This window comes from Patiria miniata, unplaced genomic scaffold, assembly GCF_015706575.1.
Source record: "Patiria miniata isolate m_02_andy unplaced genomic scaffold, ASM1570657v1 HiC_scaffold_24, whole genome shotgun sequence".
Taxonomy (NCBI): Eukaryota; Metazoa; Echinodermata; class Asteroidea; order Valvatida; family Asterinidae; genus Patiria; species Patiria miniata.
This window is the reverse complement of record NW_024037063.1, coordinates 16,911,623-16,930,388: the sequence shown is the minus strand read 5'-3', so window position 1 is coordinate 16,930,388 and position 18,766 is coordinate 16,911,623. Positions and strand designations below refer to the sequence as shown.

The 18,766-nt window shown below is 41.6% G+C and overlaps 1 protein-coding gene across 1 annotated transcript in view; it reads left to right on the top strand.

The window, feature by feature from the left end:
• Positions 1-18,441, top strand: part of LOC119731505 — a 32,763-nt gene extending 14,322 nt beyond the window's left edge. The window contains exon 6 of the mRNA XM_038204678.1: positions 14,276-18,441. Coding sequence (XP_038060606.1) covers positions 14,276-14,599 — 324 coding nt within the window. The 3' untranslated portion in view covers positions 14,600-18,441. The remainder of the gene's footprint in view (positions 1-14,275) is intronic.
• Positions 18,442-18,766: the final 325 nt, after the last annotated feature.

The following is an 18,766-nucleotide window of genomic DNA, read 5'->3' as shown; positions in this document are numbered from 1 at the left end:
ATCAGATTGTTTTACATTCATCAGTCAAATTCCAACTCCCCCCCCCCCCCCCCACCCGGTTTTTATATGTGGCGTATTTTCAGATGTGCAAGCATGTCTATGTGCGTGATTGCGGTTCCCTCAATAGTGAATGAAAACTACAACGACAAGCGTGATTATTTTTAATCCAACATCGTTCCAGATACTTCGTCAGCGCGCCATAAGACGTGTTTTCCCTTTAGCTGAAAACTTCCACATTGAATGCATAGTACATTTTGACAGTGCACTTTATTTTAACTATAATTGTCAAATCAGTCTCACGAAACGATTCTCCACGTATTGATGAGACTGTACACCCAAACTCTTTGCTAGAGACCATCCATTTCGCCTCTTGTGGACAACGCAAGGGTGGATCTAGGAGTGGGGGCAACAGGAGCCATCCCCCCCCCCCCAAAAAAAAAACCACCAAATTTCTTTTTTAAGTGACATCGAAATAAAAGCAGGCACTTCGTACACCACCATCTTTTCCTACAGAAAAAATGTTCAAAGTGGTCAAAAATTGCCTCAGCGGATCGCATCACAGAGCATCTACAGTCCAAAAAAATGTCGGGCCCTTAAGCGGGCCCCGAGCCCCACGCCGTCTTGTTGATTAGCAAATGCAACATGGTTACTTTTTAATTCATGGACTGCATTACGTTAACGTTTTATCATGAAAGCAGTACTGTTTAATAGCCTCATTGTTGTAGGAAAAATATCTTTAAAAACAAGACCCCCTCACCGGCCTACTCCCCAGCAACCCCCTTCCTCCAAAAAGAAAACCAGGTCTTGTTTGGAGTGAAGATAGAGGGTTTACCTTTGTTTCTCATCGATGTTCATTCCTTCACACTTTCCCTTTTTTACAACAGCTCCCATTTCGTACACTTTTTCTAATTGAGGTCTTCCTCTATTTGACTCCTGTTCTCAATTACACAATAGGATGATTGTGTGTCCTCGATTTACGCCATACACAACCTCACGGATGGAACTTATAGGGTACATTGTACTTGCATTGTTCACCCTTTAACCCTCTTGTTAAGACCTTCTAGTGTACCGTTTTACAAAGGCTACTTATGGAGTCAAAATGACATTGTTCCCTGTGCCCTTGTGTTAGTACCCAAGAAGGTATCTCTGGAAAGAGCACACTCAATTTTATATAATGATTTCCTTATGTTCCTGTTACCTAATTCTAACCAAAAATGCCTCTAAACCTGTTTTTTCAGAGCGGGGTAAACCTTGTGTGGACTCGGGCAAGTCCACAGAATTTCACTCTCCCTGCACCTGTGGACCTCTTTTGTCGACAGGTTCACAAAGAGAAGGATAGGTTAGAGCAACTGATATGGGCGTATTTAGCCTCACATTTGGCATAAAATGGAATGGGAGCTAGTGTGGCCTGTTGCCTTCAATGCAAATTGGGCTGATAACCTTGTATGGACAATCATCAACCCGCGTACAATTTTAAGCTTGTCATTAGCAGCCCTAATTTCATTTTAATTGGAAATTTTCTTCACGCTATCGTAGGCATTGCGCGTATGCGTCATCAAACTTGAAATAACATGTAGTGTACCTATAATGTATACTTAAATTTATCATATCCTAAAAAAAGTGCGTCTGTTTGTTTTTTTTACAAACTAATTGGTTGTACTGGAACGGTTAAAGTTCGGGATCCTTAAAGGATCACGAACTTTGATTGCCTCTAAATCTGTTTTCCAGAGATTGCCTCTTAACCTGTTTTCCAGAGAGGGGGGAACCTTGTGTGGACATGTGCAAGTCCACAAAACGTTCACACCTTCTGCACCCTGTGGAACTCTTTTGTCGACAGGTCGACAAAGAATATGCAATGTAAGATCAACTGATTTTGGCATATTTAGCGCGAGATTTTGTTTCTAATGCAACGGGAGCTAGTTTAACGTCACAGTTTTCACGAAGAGCCACATATGTCGATTTTGAAGAAAAAGTGTTTTCGAGATAATCGCAAAAGAAGTTTGTCATATTTTAAAACTGCAAAAAATACCACTTTGCAACAACTTTGTGAAGCAAGGAAACCATCACACTATTCTGTGTGAGCTGAATTTTTACATGAACCCAGTAATAAGACTTAATTCAGCAGTTAATTAGTGGAAATTAATTAGTAAAGATATGTGGCTCTTCGTGAAAACGCAAATTCAGGTTTCCGACATATTGGCCCTTTCTGTTCAATGTGTATTTCAATAGGCGCGCGTGAGTACGCGCGCGCAGCTGAAAATGTAACAAAGATATGTGGCTCTTCGTGAAAACGCAAATCTCATTTGACCTACTTTGACGTATTTTCGTGCAATGGGTTTTGTACGCATTCAAAGGGCCAAAATGTATGTGGCTCTTTGTGAAAACGCAAAATTCATTTATCGAGATTTTGGCCCCTTGCAACATTAATGTAACTTGGACATTAATGATGTTTTGCTTACAAAAACATGTCAAAATGGTTAAGTACATTGTTTTAAAGCAAATTATTGAAAAAAATCAAAATCGAAAAAATGGTAATTTTTGACATATGTGGCTCTTCGTGAAAACGGTGACGGTTTGACCTGTTGCCCTCAATGCATATTGGGGGCTCATTAACCTTGTATGGACAATCATCAACCCGCAAAAAATTGAAATGTGTAATTTGCATTTCATTATAATTGGAAATTTCTCCACGCTATCCTTGCGACAGATTAAGCCGTGCATATTTATTGGATCAAGGATGGATACAATACCTGTCAAACAAGCAATCGGAATTCATCAGATTGTTTTACATTCATCAGTCAAATTCCAACTCCCCCCCCCCCACCCGGTTTTTATATGTGGCGTATTTTCAGATGTGCAAGCATGTCTATGTGCGTGATTGCGGTTCCCTCAATAGTGAATGAAAACTACAACGACAAGCGTGATTATTATTAATCCAACATCGTTCCAGATTCTTCGTCAGCGCGCCATAAGACGTGTTTTCCCTTTAGCTGAAAACTTCCACATTGAATGCATAATACATTTTGACAGTGCACTTTATTTTAACTATAATTGTCAAATCAGTCTCACGAAACGATTCTCCACGTATTGATGAGACTGTACATCCAAACTCTTTGCTCTAGACCATCCGTTTTGCCTCTTATGGATAACGCAAGGGCGGATCCAGGGGGCGAGGGCAACAGAGGCCATGCCCCCCCCCCCCAAAAAAAAATCTTTTTAAACTAACGTCGCAATAAAGGCAGGCACTACGCACAGCACCATATTTTCCTTTTAAAAATGTTAAACGTGGTCAGAAATTGCCTCAGCGGATCGCATCACAGAGCATCTAGAGTCCAAAAAAAAATGTTGGGCCCTTAAGCGGGCCCCGAACCCCACGCCCTAATTTTTTGGACCCACTTTTTGGGGGACCAATTGTTTTTGTTTTTTCGGCCCCCCCCCCCCCCCCCCCCAAAAAAATTGTGTTCTGGATCCGCTCTTACGATAACGATATATAACAAATAGCAACAAAGAGTTTGAACTTGCAAAGGGGATGAATTAAAAATAATTCCCGACAGACAGAGAAAGCCTGAATGTGTATAGAAAGAACGCACCCGTGCTTACTCACAAAACGTGATTATCAATCGTGTTGCATTCATTAGTATAGCCACGAGGCATAATGAGTCATATGATTATCATGTCCATGAGACTTGAACCAGTGAAGTTCAACGACTGGAGTAATGCAAGACTCGTGGCCGTGACGCCCCAGTGACCGCCATCATTAAAAGTAGCCGGCTTTTAATTTGAAGCTGTCCCTTTCAGTATGACCTCCTCGTGTATCACAGTTGACAAGATGGCATTATTGATAAACCAAAGACCGTGATGCGAAAAGGGAATTAGTGCAGATCGTTAAAGGGGCATGCTCCGATAATTGAATACGCACGTTAACGTGTCGCTCCCATCTGTGCCATGTGTTCGGTTTCGCCCCATTCGGTAGGAACGGTCTTTGTCACTATTACTGGGACTTGTTGATCTGAAACCAATGGAGAGAAAAAAGTTTCAGTTGGCCAAAAAAATGAAATAACAGGGCAGATATGGTGTGTTTCTTGCGGCCCCCTTGTCGCCTGTCAAGGTGCACTTTACGTGTATATATTTTGACGTTTGTTCATTTTAAATGTTTTATATTTTTACAACAACTTTTTTTTTCAATTAATATTAATTACATTTATGTTTTAATTTTGTTATCGATGCCATTAGGGCCCTACAAAAAAGACCACCGAATGGTGAATAAAGACTACCCTGGATACAATATCAGAGTAAATAGACTGAATTAAATAAAAATATGTCTCATTTTTTAGAAGCCCACGGTGTGCTGTAATATCAAGTATAAAAGATGAGGACAATACCCCATTCAGTTTTCCTCAGCGCCTTTTGAGAATATATCGCCAATTTCATAACCACTTTTCCCAATACAGCCCGCCGCACTTGTCCTCAAGTAACACTTGTCCTGAGTAACAAGTCATTGGAGGCTATTTGCTCAGCACGTCATATGAGGTTATATTTTTGCTGAGTTCCTTACGAGGCCGTGAGGCAAGTATTTATCTACCCTGTTTGATTTTTGGCGAGCTGCGAAGCAGATGCGAGTCTATGTAATACCAATTTCCGTCCGTCTGTCCGGGCGCCCGTTCTGACCATACCACCCTTGTGGGGTGATGTTCCTTTCAGGACACATCACCCCACTATTTTCACAATAGAAAAAACATCACCCCAGAAGAGAATCTTTAGAAAAAGGGATAATGGGAACACAATGCTATCACCCCACAATTCCGTCTGGCTGGAATGTCCGTCCGTCCGTCCGTCCGTCCGGCCGTCCATCCGGCCGTCCGCGTTCAGATAAAAATGTTGAAGTTTTTGGTTCTAGTTAACTTGGGGGAAAAAATCAAATGCAGTTGTCAGGTATCATCTCTAGGCCTATAACTTCAGTTAGGTTCATATCATTGCAGTAAATTTTATGATTTTATTGAGGAAATTTAATTCAAGGAAATGTTAAAGTTTTTAATTGTTACATGTACATGTATACTGGTATAACATGTACATGTGTGTATACCGGTATAACATGTACATGTACACTATGCATTTTGGGGATGTGCATGAGCTTCTGGTTTGATCTTTTAGTTTATGGGGTTGCAGTAGGGATGGGGTAGGGGAGGGTGGGGTGGGGTGGGGGATAGGGTTGGAGTTAGGGTTTGTGTGAGTAGGATGAGTAGGGGAGCTAGGATGGGTGGGGTGGGGTGGGGTGGGGTGGGGAGAGGGGTTGGAATACTGGGTTTGGGTGGGGTGGGGATTTGTAGGGGTGGGGTGGGAACAGGTAGGGAGAGACAGGTAGGGGGAGACAGGTAGGGAGAGGATGGGCATGGATGTAGGGGTTGGGTTAGGAGGGGTTGGGCAGGGGGCGGGATATAGGATCGGAGTAGGGGTTGGGTTGGGGATGTGCAGGGATGGGTTGTTGTAGGGGTTGGATAAGGGGAGGGGGCAGTATATAGGGATCAGAGTAGGGGTTGCATGGAGTCAGGTGGGGATGTATGGGTGGGGGAATGGGGTGGGCGGGATATTGGAATTTGAGTAAGGGTTAGGATGGGGATGTGTAGGGGTGGGTAAGGACAGATAGGGGAAGATAGGGTAGGGGGTTGGGGTAGGGGAGGGTACGGGTCAGGGGAGGGGGAAGGAGATAGGGATTGGAGTTTGGGTGGGGTTTGGATGTGTAGGTGATAGGGTGGGGATGATTAGGGGAGGATGGAATGGGCAGTGTTGTAGGTCTCGAGACTTAAATTAAAAATCCATATCTGGCACATTCTGGCTACCACCTCGCAACTTGTGGGTCTACATGTACAAGTCTACATGTACAAGTCCATATTCTATGACAGAAATTTAAAAATTAATTCCATTTTTTTAAAATCAAGTACACAATTCTTGTTAGAAGTTAAGTCCTATATTTATTTTAGGAAAAAGAGGCACAATGTAAAATTAAAATTGCATCTTTAAATATCCGTTAGAAGTCATAGCTGAAACCAAGGGGTGACTGTGGAGTTTAGGATCCGAGTTCCTATAACAGATGAAACATCTACCTTTAACTTTTTACTTTTGTCACGATTGGGTGCAGACAACATGTCAAAGCCCATATTTCTTAAGTGTAACTACTTTTTACTCAAGTAAGGTGTCATGTATCAATTTGTCAACACTGCCACTGGTCAAAATTTTGGTCTGTATTCTTTGTGAATAGAAGGGTTACATTTTTCAACTATAATAACGTGTCTTGTTTTTTTATTTCGACTATTGTTATTTATTATCAGCGGTCTCGGTCTCGGTCTCGGTCTCGGACCATATTGGTCTCGGTCTCGGTCCGCCTTGAAGGGGCTGGTCTCGGTCTCGGTCTCGGTCTCGAATCTTCAGGTCTCGGTCTTGGTCTCGGTCTCGGACTATCCGGTCTCGACTACAACACTGGGAATGGGTGTGGGTAGGGGGTTGGGTGGGGGAGGGGGAGGGGGCGGGTTGGGGATGGGGTAAGGTTTGGGGGGAGGTGGTGATGGTGCTGTGTCTACATGTACATGTATACCCATTCTTGTTCTGCATTTGTGGCGACTACACAAGAGTTTTCCCATGGTGATACAAGTATGGGGAGCAGAAGACACTGTTGGGGCTGCAAAAATCCACAACTGGGTCCTAATTACCCTAACAATGGAAAACTCCCCCATAATACAGTGACGGCTAACCTCTATACACATGTATTTATTAGGTAATCTGTTGACTTTTTATGTTGACATTTAAAAAGTTACCCCTACACCTAGGCTCATCAACAAGAATGGAGTTTTCCCATGGTAATACAAGTATGGGGAGCAGAAGACACTGTTGGGGCTGCAAAAATCCACAACTGGGTCCTAATTACCCTAACAATGGAAAACTCCCCCATAATACAGTGACGGCTAACCTCTATACACATGTATTTATTAGGTAATCTGTTGACTTTTTATGTTGACATTTAAAAACTGACCCCTACACCAAGGCACATCAACAAGAATCCTGATCCCCTTCCATCATGCCCATCCCCAACCCTACCTTCAGCCTCCCTTCCTGCCTTGGACAGCGAGCCATGGCGGCTTCGCCGTTCTAGTTTCTTTCGTCTTTCGCTTCGCAACTTCACAAGGCGAAAAACTCACCGTGTGCCGTCAAGGTGAGATTAGAGCTAGGACTCAAGAAGTGCGAACCCCAAGACTTCAAAGTAAAAGGACGCGTGGTGGCAGACAATAGGAAGTACCTGGCGGCCAGCTTGCTCAGTTGCTCACTACACTAATCTCTATACAACAGAGATCGGCGCTCACTAATGCTAGAAGCAGTGGCGGTTCTACCGCGGGGGGGGGGGGGGGGGGGGGGGGGGGGGGGGGGGGGGGGGGGCTTTAGCCCCCCCCCCAAAAAAAAAAAAATTGTCTAGCCCGCCCCTAAAAAAATTCCATACAAATAAATTTGGACTAGCAAAATGTAAGAATGTGATGTACATGCGAACGGACTCCCGGATCGTGAGAAGGGTGCATTTGTACACTTTTAGTTCATATAGTGTGCCTGATTGTAGGATTTTATCAACGCTCCCCATTGAAAATATGGCACGCCCCTACTGATTTTCGGAGGCTTAAGTCCCCCCCCCCCCCCCCCTCGGCCTCCGCCACCTATTGATTTTCAGAGGCCTTAGTGCCCGGAGAAAATAACCACTCTATATTTCAGCACACCTCCCTGAAAAAAATCTGGATCCACCCTACTAGCCCCCCCCCCCCCCAAAAAAAGTATTGGCTCTAGAACCGCATCTAGCTAGAAGGAAGGGTTTCATTGCTTTGTGGACAGCGCCATGGTAATACGCATGCGCAGTTGTCATACATTGCCAAAATGAATGATTTTGAAAGCGTTTCTTCGCAGTTGGATAATACTGGATAACAATGTGGTCAAAACAATTATTTCATGACGAACAAATGTCTTATACCTTCAGTGGGACAAATTATTAAATTTCCCAAAATATCACATTTCATAAATGATGAATCACCAATTAAAATTTCCGAAATGACATGATAACTTATCTGCAAAAAAAAATAATTTATCTTGAAATTACAGATAGCGCTTTCAAGGACCACATCGATAACTTAAATTCAGCTAACCTATCTTGTCGTAATTTTTTTTTTTTCAAAAAGGAGCAGCGACGTGACATGACTTGTTATGCAGCATAGGGAGGGTGTTGCTTACCAACAAAAAAGGCGGCGACGATTATCGTGTTCAAAGGCCGCTTGCAGTCACGCAATGAATGGTTCAGGCTTGCGGTCACAGTGTTTTTAGCTACGGACATTCCCGAGGGATTGTACGACGTGGTCAAAATGTAAATCGCCCAAGACTTCAGACTCCTTTGGTCCTAGCTCTATGAATAGACTAACTCGCCAGTGAAAATACATTATTCTTGTTTGTCGGTCGCGTGATTTACAATATGGGGGCAAAAAACGCCAGCAGACTTTAGAAGATTTGCAAAGAGAAAAAAATCAATGAAATCACGTACGTGCACAGAGTACGTGATTTCATTGGCAAGTTAATCCCCCACTGGGAGTTTTCTCCTCGTAAGGCGAAAGAAATCAAACAGGATATATATTTTCCTCACGGCCTCGCGAGACAGAAAACCCAGTAACAATTCACTGCACACGGGGTATTTTTGTGAGCTACGCGTTCAAACGGCCTCGAATGACTTTTTGCTCAGCACGTAGCTCTCGTGTGTGGCGTAATCGAGTGGCTTCGATTCAATGTAGACAGGATCGTGACCGACTGGTCTTAAACATAAACAAACAACTTGACAGATAGATTCTTTTCGATCTGAAGAAGATTTGTAGTAGGGCTGACACCTGGAATTCTTTTGGGAGAGGTGTCTAATTTGCATAAGTAATAGCTGCCGTTTAATATATATATATCCCATATTTTGGTATTATTATAAATGTTTTTTTTAATCTATTTTGGGGATTGAACTTACACATTCTTACTTAAATACAATTTTATGAAGCATATCAGTTACTGGACAATTATATAGTTGGATGCATTTATCGTCTTCCCAGATGTCATCAAGTTGTCTTGCCAGACCTCAGTATTAATGAGCTTCAAATTCACAAAATTGGTCACCGGCACAGTTACCGTAATAAAACTGGACAATCATGTGAACAATGATGACATCACGATATTAGCCCAAAAAGGGGGGTGGAAATGAGGTGATGGGTTGCCTGACGTGGGAGACTTGAACAGGTTCAAAGAAATCACCACATTTACCTGACAACATTTTGACGTTGACATTATTGATAAGCAGCCATAATGTCTTTGTGAAGATTTCTCTGAACTTGTTCCAGACCCTCACGTTAGGCAAACCTTTGATTAAAATTTTTAGAAATCGATGACACAGCATTCGTGAGAGATTTTGTTTCTCCCATTGGAGTGAAGAGAGGATAAAATTGTGTACTTGTTCAAGCGTGATAATTGGTGTTATTTCATTATTTCTGAACCTAAACCAAAGGCGTAACGGGGGGGGGGGCTAGGGAATATTTTGTAAATACAACTTATTTTCGTTCAATTTCCCTTTTTTCCCCACCAGCTTCCCCCTCCTTTAGTTTTCCAGAGGCCTTTTGCGAGTGCATTTGTGCAATTTAGCTATTGATTGTGCCGCCCTGAAGAGCGCCACCTACCGTCCGATTGTGTGTATATTTGTCCCCTTTGAATAGCTGCCCCGTTGATAGTACCAGCATCACCCCCCCCCCCCCCCTCCCCAAATACTATTTGATATTTCGGAGGCCAAGTGTCCGGAGAAAAAATGTCTAAATTAAAGCCCTTTTCACGGATTTTCTTAACCCCCCCCCCCCAAAAAAAAATGACCTTGCTATGCCTCTGGAAACATGAACACTTCAGTGGAGAATGGCCCGCCATGTAAAGAACATCCCCGATAAGGCTTCCAGTATATATAGAACATCCCCGATAAGATTGATTTGCATAATTTTGACTTGATCCAAAGAATATCCTCAACATTTTGATAAATCACTCAAATTTACATCTTAATAAATCCGGAAAAAAGTCAACACACATTAAAGGGGTCATTATTTTGATAATCATTATTCTGATAGTTTTCATTCAAATAATGTTCAGTAGCCGCACTGTCTTTTTAGTAGTCTCACTGCCTTGTTGATAACGATTTTCGTCGATTTAACATCTATATTCATCACAAGATATTCAAGTTCTTCGTCAGTCAATGACGGAAATCTGGTAACGTCGTATTCGTACTCGTAGACGCCATTGTTGTTTCTGAGCTGCAGAGTTCAAATAGAATCATAGAAATATATATATTAAACTCTATGTGCAGCCCATAAACAACATTTGGGTGGTCATTCTCCGGTCATTCACCGGTCATTCACCCGCTGAGCGTTCATCTACATCTAAATGGATACTGGACGGGACCAGCTAGGATCTTCGTCCAGATTTCCAAGGACATGTCAACATCTCTTCGCACATCACAACTAAGAGTGCACAATTTAACAACAAATAAAAGAAGTGCGCATATATACAGTGACTGGAACAACTTGGGGACTAGTTGCTTGAGACGATGGAACGTCCAGCTGGCCTACGCATGTACAGCTGTGCCTTGTGGTCGTTCATGTAGCTCCATAGATTGGTGTTGAATGACTTAGCAGAAGTAGATTTAGTGATTATGGTGGATGGTAGAAAATTCCATTGACTGATGGTCCGGGGGTAGAAACTGTTTTTGTAGATCTCTGTTCTGGCTGGGAAGTTGATGAATTGATGTGGCTTCTGGTTACTGGTCTGTTTGGATTGTGCATGGGGTCGACTGGGATGAATTTATCTGGGACTGTCAGTGGGGTTTTTGCTGTGTTGATCTTTTAGAGCATTGTGGGACGACCTGCAGTCCTCTATCTTGGAGTGATGGCCGATTCAACTCTTGAAGCATTTGAGTAACGCTAGCCGTACGCTGATAGTTCCCTGTAACAAAACGGGCTGCCTTTCTCTGGACTGCTTCGAGGGTTGAAATGTGCTTCTGACGATGGGGATCCCAAGTTGTGTTTGAATATTACAAGATTGGTCTGACTAAGTATTCTTGTTGTTTTGGGTTTTTTCTGGGCACTTTGACAGGTTTCGTTGCCGGAAGTTGAGGGATTTCTGAGCTTTACCGGTGATGTTGTTTACATGTAGGCCCCAATCCAAGTTTGAGGTGAATTCCACACCAAGATAAGGATGGTTTTCAACTTGGTGCAGATCAGTTCATAACATGTAGTAGGTTGAGTTGATTATGTTGCGTCGCTTGGTGATGCGGAGCAAGGAGCACTTGGCAGGATTGAACCTCATCTGCCAGTCGAGGGAGCATTTTGTCAAGGTGTTCAGGTCCTCCTGCAAGGCTGCAGCATCATTTTCAGACTGTATCTGTCGATAAATGAGGCAGTCGTCCGCAAATAATCTGATGGAGGATGACATGTTGTCAACAATATCATTGATGAACAATTTAAAGAGGAGTGGTCCCAACACCGTACCTTGGGGGACCCGGAAACGACAGCAGCATCAGAAGATCTCTCACCGTCCACAACTACAGCTTGAGTACGATTTGTCAGCCAGCTTCCAATCCATTTATGGGTAGGACCATTGATGCCATACCATCCCAACTTATATAGAAGTCTCCTGTGGGCCACCACATCAAATGCTTTGGAGAAGTCTAGGATAAGGCAGTCGATCTGTTGTTTCTGATCAATGACACCAGTTAGGTCATCCAAGGTCGTTAGTAGTTGGGTTTCACAACTGTGTTGTTTACGAAATCCATGTTGGAAGTCATTTAATATGTGATGTTGGTCAAGATGAGCTCTGATGTTACGAGCGATGATATGCTCCAGTACTTTACATGCAATACTGGTTAAGGAGACAGGTCTGTAATTTGATGGCTGGCTTCTATCCCCCTTCTTGAAGACTGCTGTTACATTGGCCTGTTTCCAGTCATCTGGTGTGTCACCTGTATCAAGTGACTGCTGGTATACAATCTGTAGGACAGGTGCTAAGATAGAAGCATGGTCTTTCATCTTAGTCGGTATTTGATCTGGACCGGTAGCTTTCCAAGGATTAAGCAAGATAAGTAGCTTCTCAACTCCCGTAGTAGTGATTGTAATGTCAGGCATGACCGGAAAGGGGCTGGGACCCTTGGATGGCATGGTGTCAGCATCTTCCTTCGTAAAGACTGAGCTGTATTGTTTGGACAATACTTCAGCTTTGTCTTTAGGTGAGGTCACAACTCGGTTTCCTGAAACCAAGGAAGAGATACCCATTCCATCCCTCTTCAGTGATTTGACATACTTCCACAGTCTCTTGGGAGCACTCTCCTCGTTCTCAAACATGCCATTGATGTAGTTGGTGTGCGACTCATCGAGCTTCTGCTTGATTTGTGTCTGGAGTGCTGTGTACTTGGTCCAGTTCTTCTGTGTCTTGAATTTCTTGTATGTTGCGTATCTCCGTTTTCTGCGTCTCATTAGGCTTTTTATTTCTGGTGTCATCCATGGTAGATCCCATCCGCCTTTCAGACATTTAGTTGGCACATTCTTGTCCATGATGCTTGTTATCTGCAGCTTGAAATGGGTCCAATTTGAAGATGCAGTACGTGATTTCCATGTTGTACTAAAGTCAGTGGCAAACGATGCAAGATCTTCTTTGAGCCCTTCATTGTCAGCCTTGTTGTGTAAATAAACCGTTCTGGGTTTCTTCCTGTTTATTTGTATAGTTATGTTGCTGTCGGCAGTCACGGCCTCATGGTCACTCATACCGGGAACGACATTTACGTTTTGTAGGCCGTCAGGAGCGTTGGTAAGGATCAGGTCGAGCACATTTCCCTTCCTTGTGGCTTCAAGGACGAGTTGATCGAGGTAGAAATTGCTGACAAGGTTGACCATACTCTCATTTACTGACTTGCCATATTGTGGTGGTGGATACACTACCATGGTATTCCAATCAATTGATGGGAGATTAAAGTCACCCATAAGGATAACTCTGGGAACAGTCTTGCCATCAAACAGTATCTCAAGATCCCTTTGCAAATTGTGGATGTCACGAGGGTCATTTCCAGGAGGCCTGTAGTAGCTACCAATGTAAACTGGTGGTGCCCTACTGGTTTTGACTTTGATCATGATCAGTTCACAATCTGTCCCCACTTTCACTTCACTAGCGACAATGTCATCTTTATAGGCGATGAAGACCCCGCCTCCGTGCATGTTCCTATCTCTACGCTGGACTTTAAATGTATCAGGGAACACTTCAGCATTTTTGACGGTGGCATCAAGATGAGATTCTGTGCCCATCACTATGTCTGGTTGTTCCAGATCAATCAAAGCAGCAAGTTCTGTCTGCTTCCTTTTACTCTTCAAACCATTACAGTTCACTGTCATCAATTTAAGTTTGCGTCTTGGCTGTTTACGTGTAGCATGATATCTATTTTTGTTTCCGTCGTTAGATACAGCGGGCGGACCTTCTGGGTGAAAAGGTCCGCCGCGTTACATAGACAATGGATACCAAAAAACCCTGTGTCACGCGCTCTGTATCATGTTACGCGATATGGGGCCGGTTAATGTTGTATAAACAAAACGCTGCATTCGTAATTGACTAATCAATCCATTTAGTCCTGATTTGGGAATGAAATGATGTCACGATTTGGTAAAGTCGACTCCTTTTGGCTGGCGCGCGGCTTGCATACATTTGCATGTCAGGAGATATCAGATGTTATGCAGGATTTGGCTCCGTGGATAACGGGCGATACTGAGGCTAAAAGAAATACTGCACGGATGCTCACCGGGATGACGCCCCCTTGGCGCGTATCATCATCTTCCCAGACGCGCAGCGGAATCTGCTAATGACGTGCTCCAGTTTGATCATGAATATTTATGAGATATAGCAAGGCTTTTTACGCTCTTGATTACGTAGGAAGTAGAACAAGCAAAATTGTTAAGATGACCGGGTACATAAGAACATCCGGGCACTTTTACTAACATAACATGCCAGACATCCGGGTACTTATTACGAAAGCATACAATACGCCGGTTTATTTTTAGCACTGGTAGCCTGATAAAAATAATAGTATGAATAAGAGTACATTAAGGCCAATTACTTAAAATATCTTAGCCTATCCCTAGGCTAAATTGAATACTCCTTTGTTTTTGTTTGCAAGTGGAACACTGTAACATCTTTTTATCTTTTCAAGCAGATATCTTGCGTTATGGGGTTCACCTGGCTCTTCGGCTGCCTTGGTAGCTTCATTGACCATCAAGCTATTTGGTACGTCTTCGTCATCCTGAACTCGCTACAGGGCGTTCTCATCTTCGCGTCTTTCGGATGCAACGTCCGCATCCGGAATCTTTGGAGGGACAAATTGGGCATGGAGGCGCGAAGGAAGAACAAGAAAGCTCGGAATAGCTCCAACATCTCAAGCAGTGCGACGCGTCGTACCTCTGCCGAATGTCGCGCTCAAACCATGGCGTCAGAATCCTCCATAAGATTGCAGGACGTTCAAGTATCAACTCAAAATTAATATTTGAATATTCATGAATTATTAAAGAATGTGGAGCTCGATGTTACAAGGCATAAGTAAGCCTTTTGATTTTTTTTGTGAATGTAATAATGGTGACGTTTAATTGTCGTTAATCGTCTTGGTGATTATCACTTTTCTTCACAATGGTATGATAATTCCTGATGCGGGCTTAGTTATTATGCATATAATGCAGATGTGTGCACCTACGATGTGTGCATCTCAGAACAGAAATGTGAAAAAATGTTGTACAGAAGTACGGAAGCCAGTTCGTGCCAGATTTTAACTAAGTGAAAATAATATTTTTATTACGAAATAACGCAATAAATGTATTGCGAAATAACGCAATAAATGTATTGCGAAATAACGCAATAGTTTTGCGAAATAATGCAATAGTATTGCGATATAACGCGAAAGTATTGAGATATAGCGCAATAGTATTGCGAAATAACGCAATACTTAATGCAAAATAACGCAATACCTATTGCGAAATAACGCAGTACTTATTGCGAAATAACGCAATACTTATTGCGAAATAACGCAATACTGTCGTGTACAAACTTCAGTTTGGCCTTTATTTGTCCATTTGATGAAATGTTCTTGAAGTTCCTGTCCGTCGTTGTGTTTTTATCCGTTGTGCTCTTGTCGTGGTACGGTTTTGCTTGAAAGGGGCGGGGTGCTGAAAAACACAAGGCCTATAATTGATCTTGTCAGAAAACGTTGCCGTAATAGACATTTCTGTGGCATATTTGCCCCGGGGGGGAGGGGCAACAAGTTTTAAGGGCTTTATTAAGGGAATAACAGTGTGAGGAGCCGGTCTTCACTGCGTGATAACGGGTGTGGGGGTGACCGCTGTTAATGGACCGAGACGAAGTCGAGGTCCATTAACAGCGAATTGTACTGATACAGAAATTGTACTGATATAATGATATGTTTTGAGGAATGGTTGTTTGGGTTTGGGGGGGGATGCATCAATAATACGCTCAATATTCCACCACGCTGAAGAAAACTAATACATTTAAACGAATGATAATTACATAAGAATGATTTTCCAACTTTAAAATGTTTTCCCCGCAATATTAACCCCCTCCCAAAATTACAAACCGGTCCATTCAATTTCAATTGATAAAAGGATGCCTTGCATCAAGATTCACTAAAGCCGTATACTGATATTAATTAGAAAAGTGTTTTTAAGCATGTCAAAGAACTGAACGAATTTTTAAAAGTTTTTAAAAAAGAACTGTACTTTTAAGTCACCATTTGTTCTTAAAGCTAAAATGTGTTTTTATGGGGGTCACTTGGCAGTGGTGGGTTATGGGGATGGTTGGGATGATTAACAATCATCTTCCGTCCGGAAAAAATGACAACTGGGTAGAAAATCCCAATGTTCCCTAAGATTCGTGAAATAACACTCGTCATACAATCTCTAGTCACTGCTTTAGGTCTTTGGTCCTATTTATTACTTGTCCTCCGCTAACCCCCTTTACATATCCAAGATCTTCAATATTCCTGTACTATGGACACCCAATTAAGATGGTTTCAGTTTAAATTTTTAAACAACTTTATCTGTCAGAAAATATGACGTGAGAATTTGCCTATAAGTAGGGTTAAAGTAGGCCGAAGTAGGCCTATAGGTTCAATCATTCGGACTCATGCATTTTTTCGCAAAAAAAAAAATTGGGTTTATTTAACAAACACTATTGCGTTATTTCGCAATACTATTGCGTTATTTCGCAATACTATTGCGTTATTTCGCAATAAAAATATTTTTTATTTTTAAAACCTGGCACGAACGGTTTCCGTACGGAAGTCAACATGTGGAACCAAAAGTTTATTTCTTATTAAGTGATTTATATATACTGATCAAGCCTTAATATTCCGTTATTGTACAGTTGTAGATTTTGATGTATGTAACCATAGCATAAAAACCTAGTCTGTGTTAGTTTCTTCTAAACATGTAAAAAAGAAATGTATTGGCAAGTGCATATATATTTATTGATAAATGGAACGCCAAACTGAATATTGACTTCGATTTTTCGAAATGGTCTTTTATTTTTGACCTTCCATATTCCTGTACTATGGACACCCAATTAAGATAGTTTCAGTTTAAATTTTTAATTAATTCATCGGATTCTTGACACTTATTGTTTTTTGTTTAAAATGAATAAGACGAACACCAATTTGCTTGCATCCTGTAGTAATGGTGGGTCTTTTTCGTTCCTGTACCCATACAATTTCTTTTTGATCCTCGGTATTGTCATGGACTAAAGAGAAGACCAATCTTTCTATTGCAACGTAAAATGACGTTTTTCAATTCGGTAATATCAGTGTTAATAGCATAGTGGTTAATTTGAACTTGTTGATTTGTAGATTTCGTGTGTATACAATGAAAATGAACGGGAAACACCCGTCACTTTTAGTTTTAAAAAGAGTTACTATTTGATGGAAAAAAATACGTTTTACACTAAACGGAGTTAGTTTGAAATTTAATCAGAAATGGGAATCTTTCTTGATATAAGGCCAAGGTTAACTTGCTTTCAGTATTAATGGAAAGTGAAGTCGAATTTGTCATATATAAAATGTTTGTGCAGATATCAAGAAGAGAGACAGTGAACAATGAATATAGGAAACCCTGGGATAAAAAAAGTCTTAAATAGGCCTGCACAACAGATCATTTGGTGTCAAAAGGGACAGAAAAACATGAAGGCACAGCTACTATGCTGAGAGCCCATTACCTTAGTTCTTAAACTTAAAGACATGATTGCAGTGTACGTGACGAACAAGATAAACTATGCGCCACCACTTTCCAATTCACTCCAGCCAACTCGTCCCTAATTCGCCCCTGGCAAACTGGCACCCTATGCACCTCAATAAACATGTAGCCTAGTGTGCATTAACATTATGCTAGAGTTAGAATGAAGTGCTATTTCCTGAGTGATTTCACGAGTCTTGTCTACATATTATGAACAGCTAATTTGACTTGCGACAATTAATGTTATACCGTATCCAATTTTAAATCATATTGATGGCTTTTTCTGTCTTTGGTTTGTGTATTGTATAGCATTACAGTATGTATTTTTGTTATTTGTTGGCTTTTCTGCAACTTCTTTCTTTGCGGAAAAGCCTTTATTCTCTTCTGACTTTTAACTTTTACAAACCGTTTCTGCGGAAAAGACTGATTTTGTCTTCTCTGATTGTTCTTCGTTATTCCTGTTCTATCCCCAATCCAATAGACTTGTACTTGAATTTTCTAGATGGCACTTTGGGCACTTAATAAACTCATCATGATGAACTCAAGTGTCATGTGACGTCATCTTAAAGGTGCCATTTTGAAAGTCCTATATCTTTAGAACTACAACTCCTATCGGGTTGAAACTTTGTATGTAAATAGTCAGGAATTGTTATAGATAGGCTAAACATTGAAATGACGTCTGATGACGTTTTATTTATTTTTTTAGCTCATTCGTATATCTCACGAGCGAAACATGCTTCATTCAAAGTTGTTTTTATATTATTTTTGATAGGTCATATGAATATGACCTATAATTTCGAGAAAAATTGTGACGTCATCATGAGGTCTTCAGAAATGAACTGCTCCAATCAATCTTTTAAAGCACAGACATCCAAAAAAGGTTACATTTCGAGTATATTTGTTGAATATTTTCTTTGCTCTAGTACAATTTCGTACATTCCGTTTTGAATGTTAGAAAGTGGAACACATTACATTGATATCCTATCCACTTGCCTTGTACAAAGATTTGTGCTTGTTTCAAGTTGTATCGCTTTTCACAGTGATACAATTATAGCCTTTTACCACCGATGACGAATTCATCTCACGCTATATTCTGGTGTCAAAATGTGTTGAATAAATGAAAGATATAATTTTAACTTACATCTTATAAAAATGCGCTTCTCAAAAAAAAAAAGATTGCGGCTGGTTAAGGAATGGTCGGTGTACCCCCCCCCCCCCCCCCCCCCCCGAGTTGTGTCCATCTTTCCACTGCGCAGCGCCCCCTGTATTGTTCAGAATTCGTACGGAGGCAAAAACGGGTAGATCGAGCGGGTAGATCGAGCGAGCATAAAGAAAATGCGGCGAAACAATCACCTGCCGTACATGACCCCGAACTATGAATACCGAAACTGGATCCCCGTAAACTAAATAACCGTCAA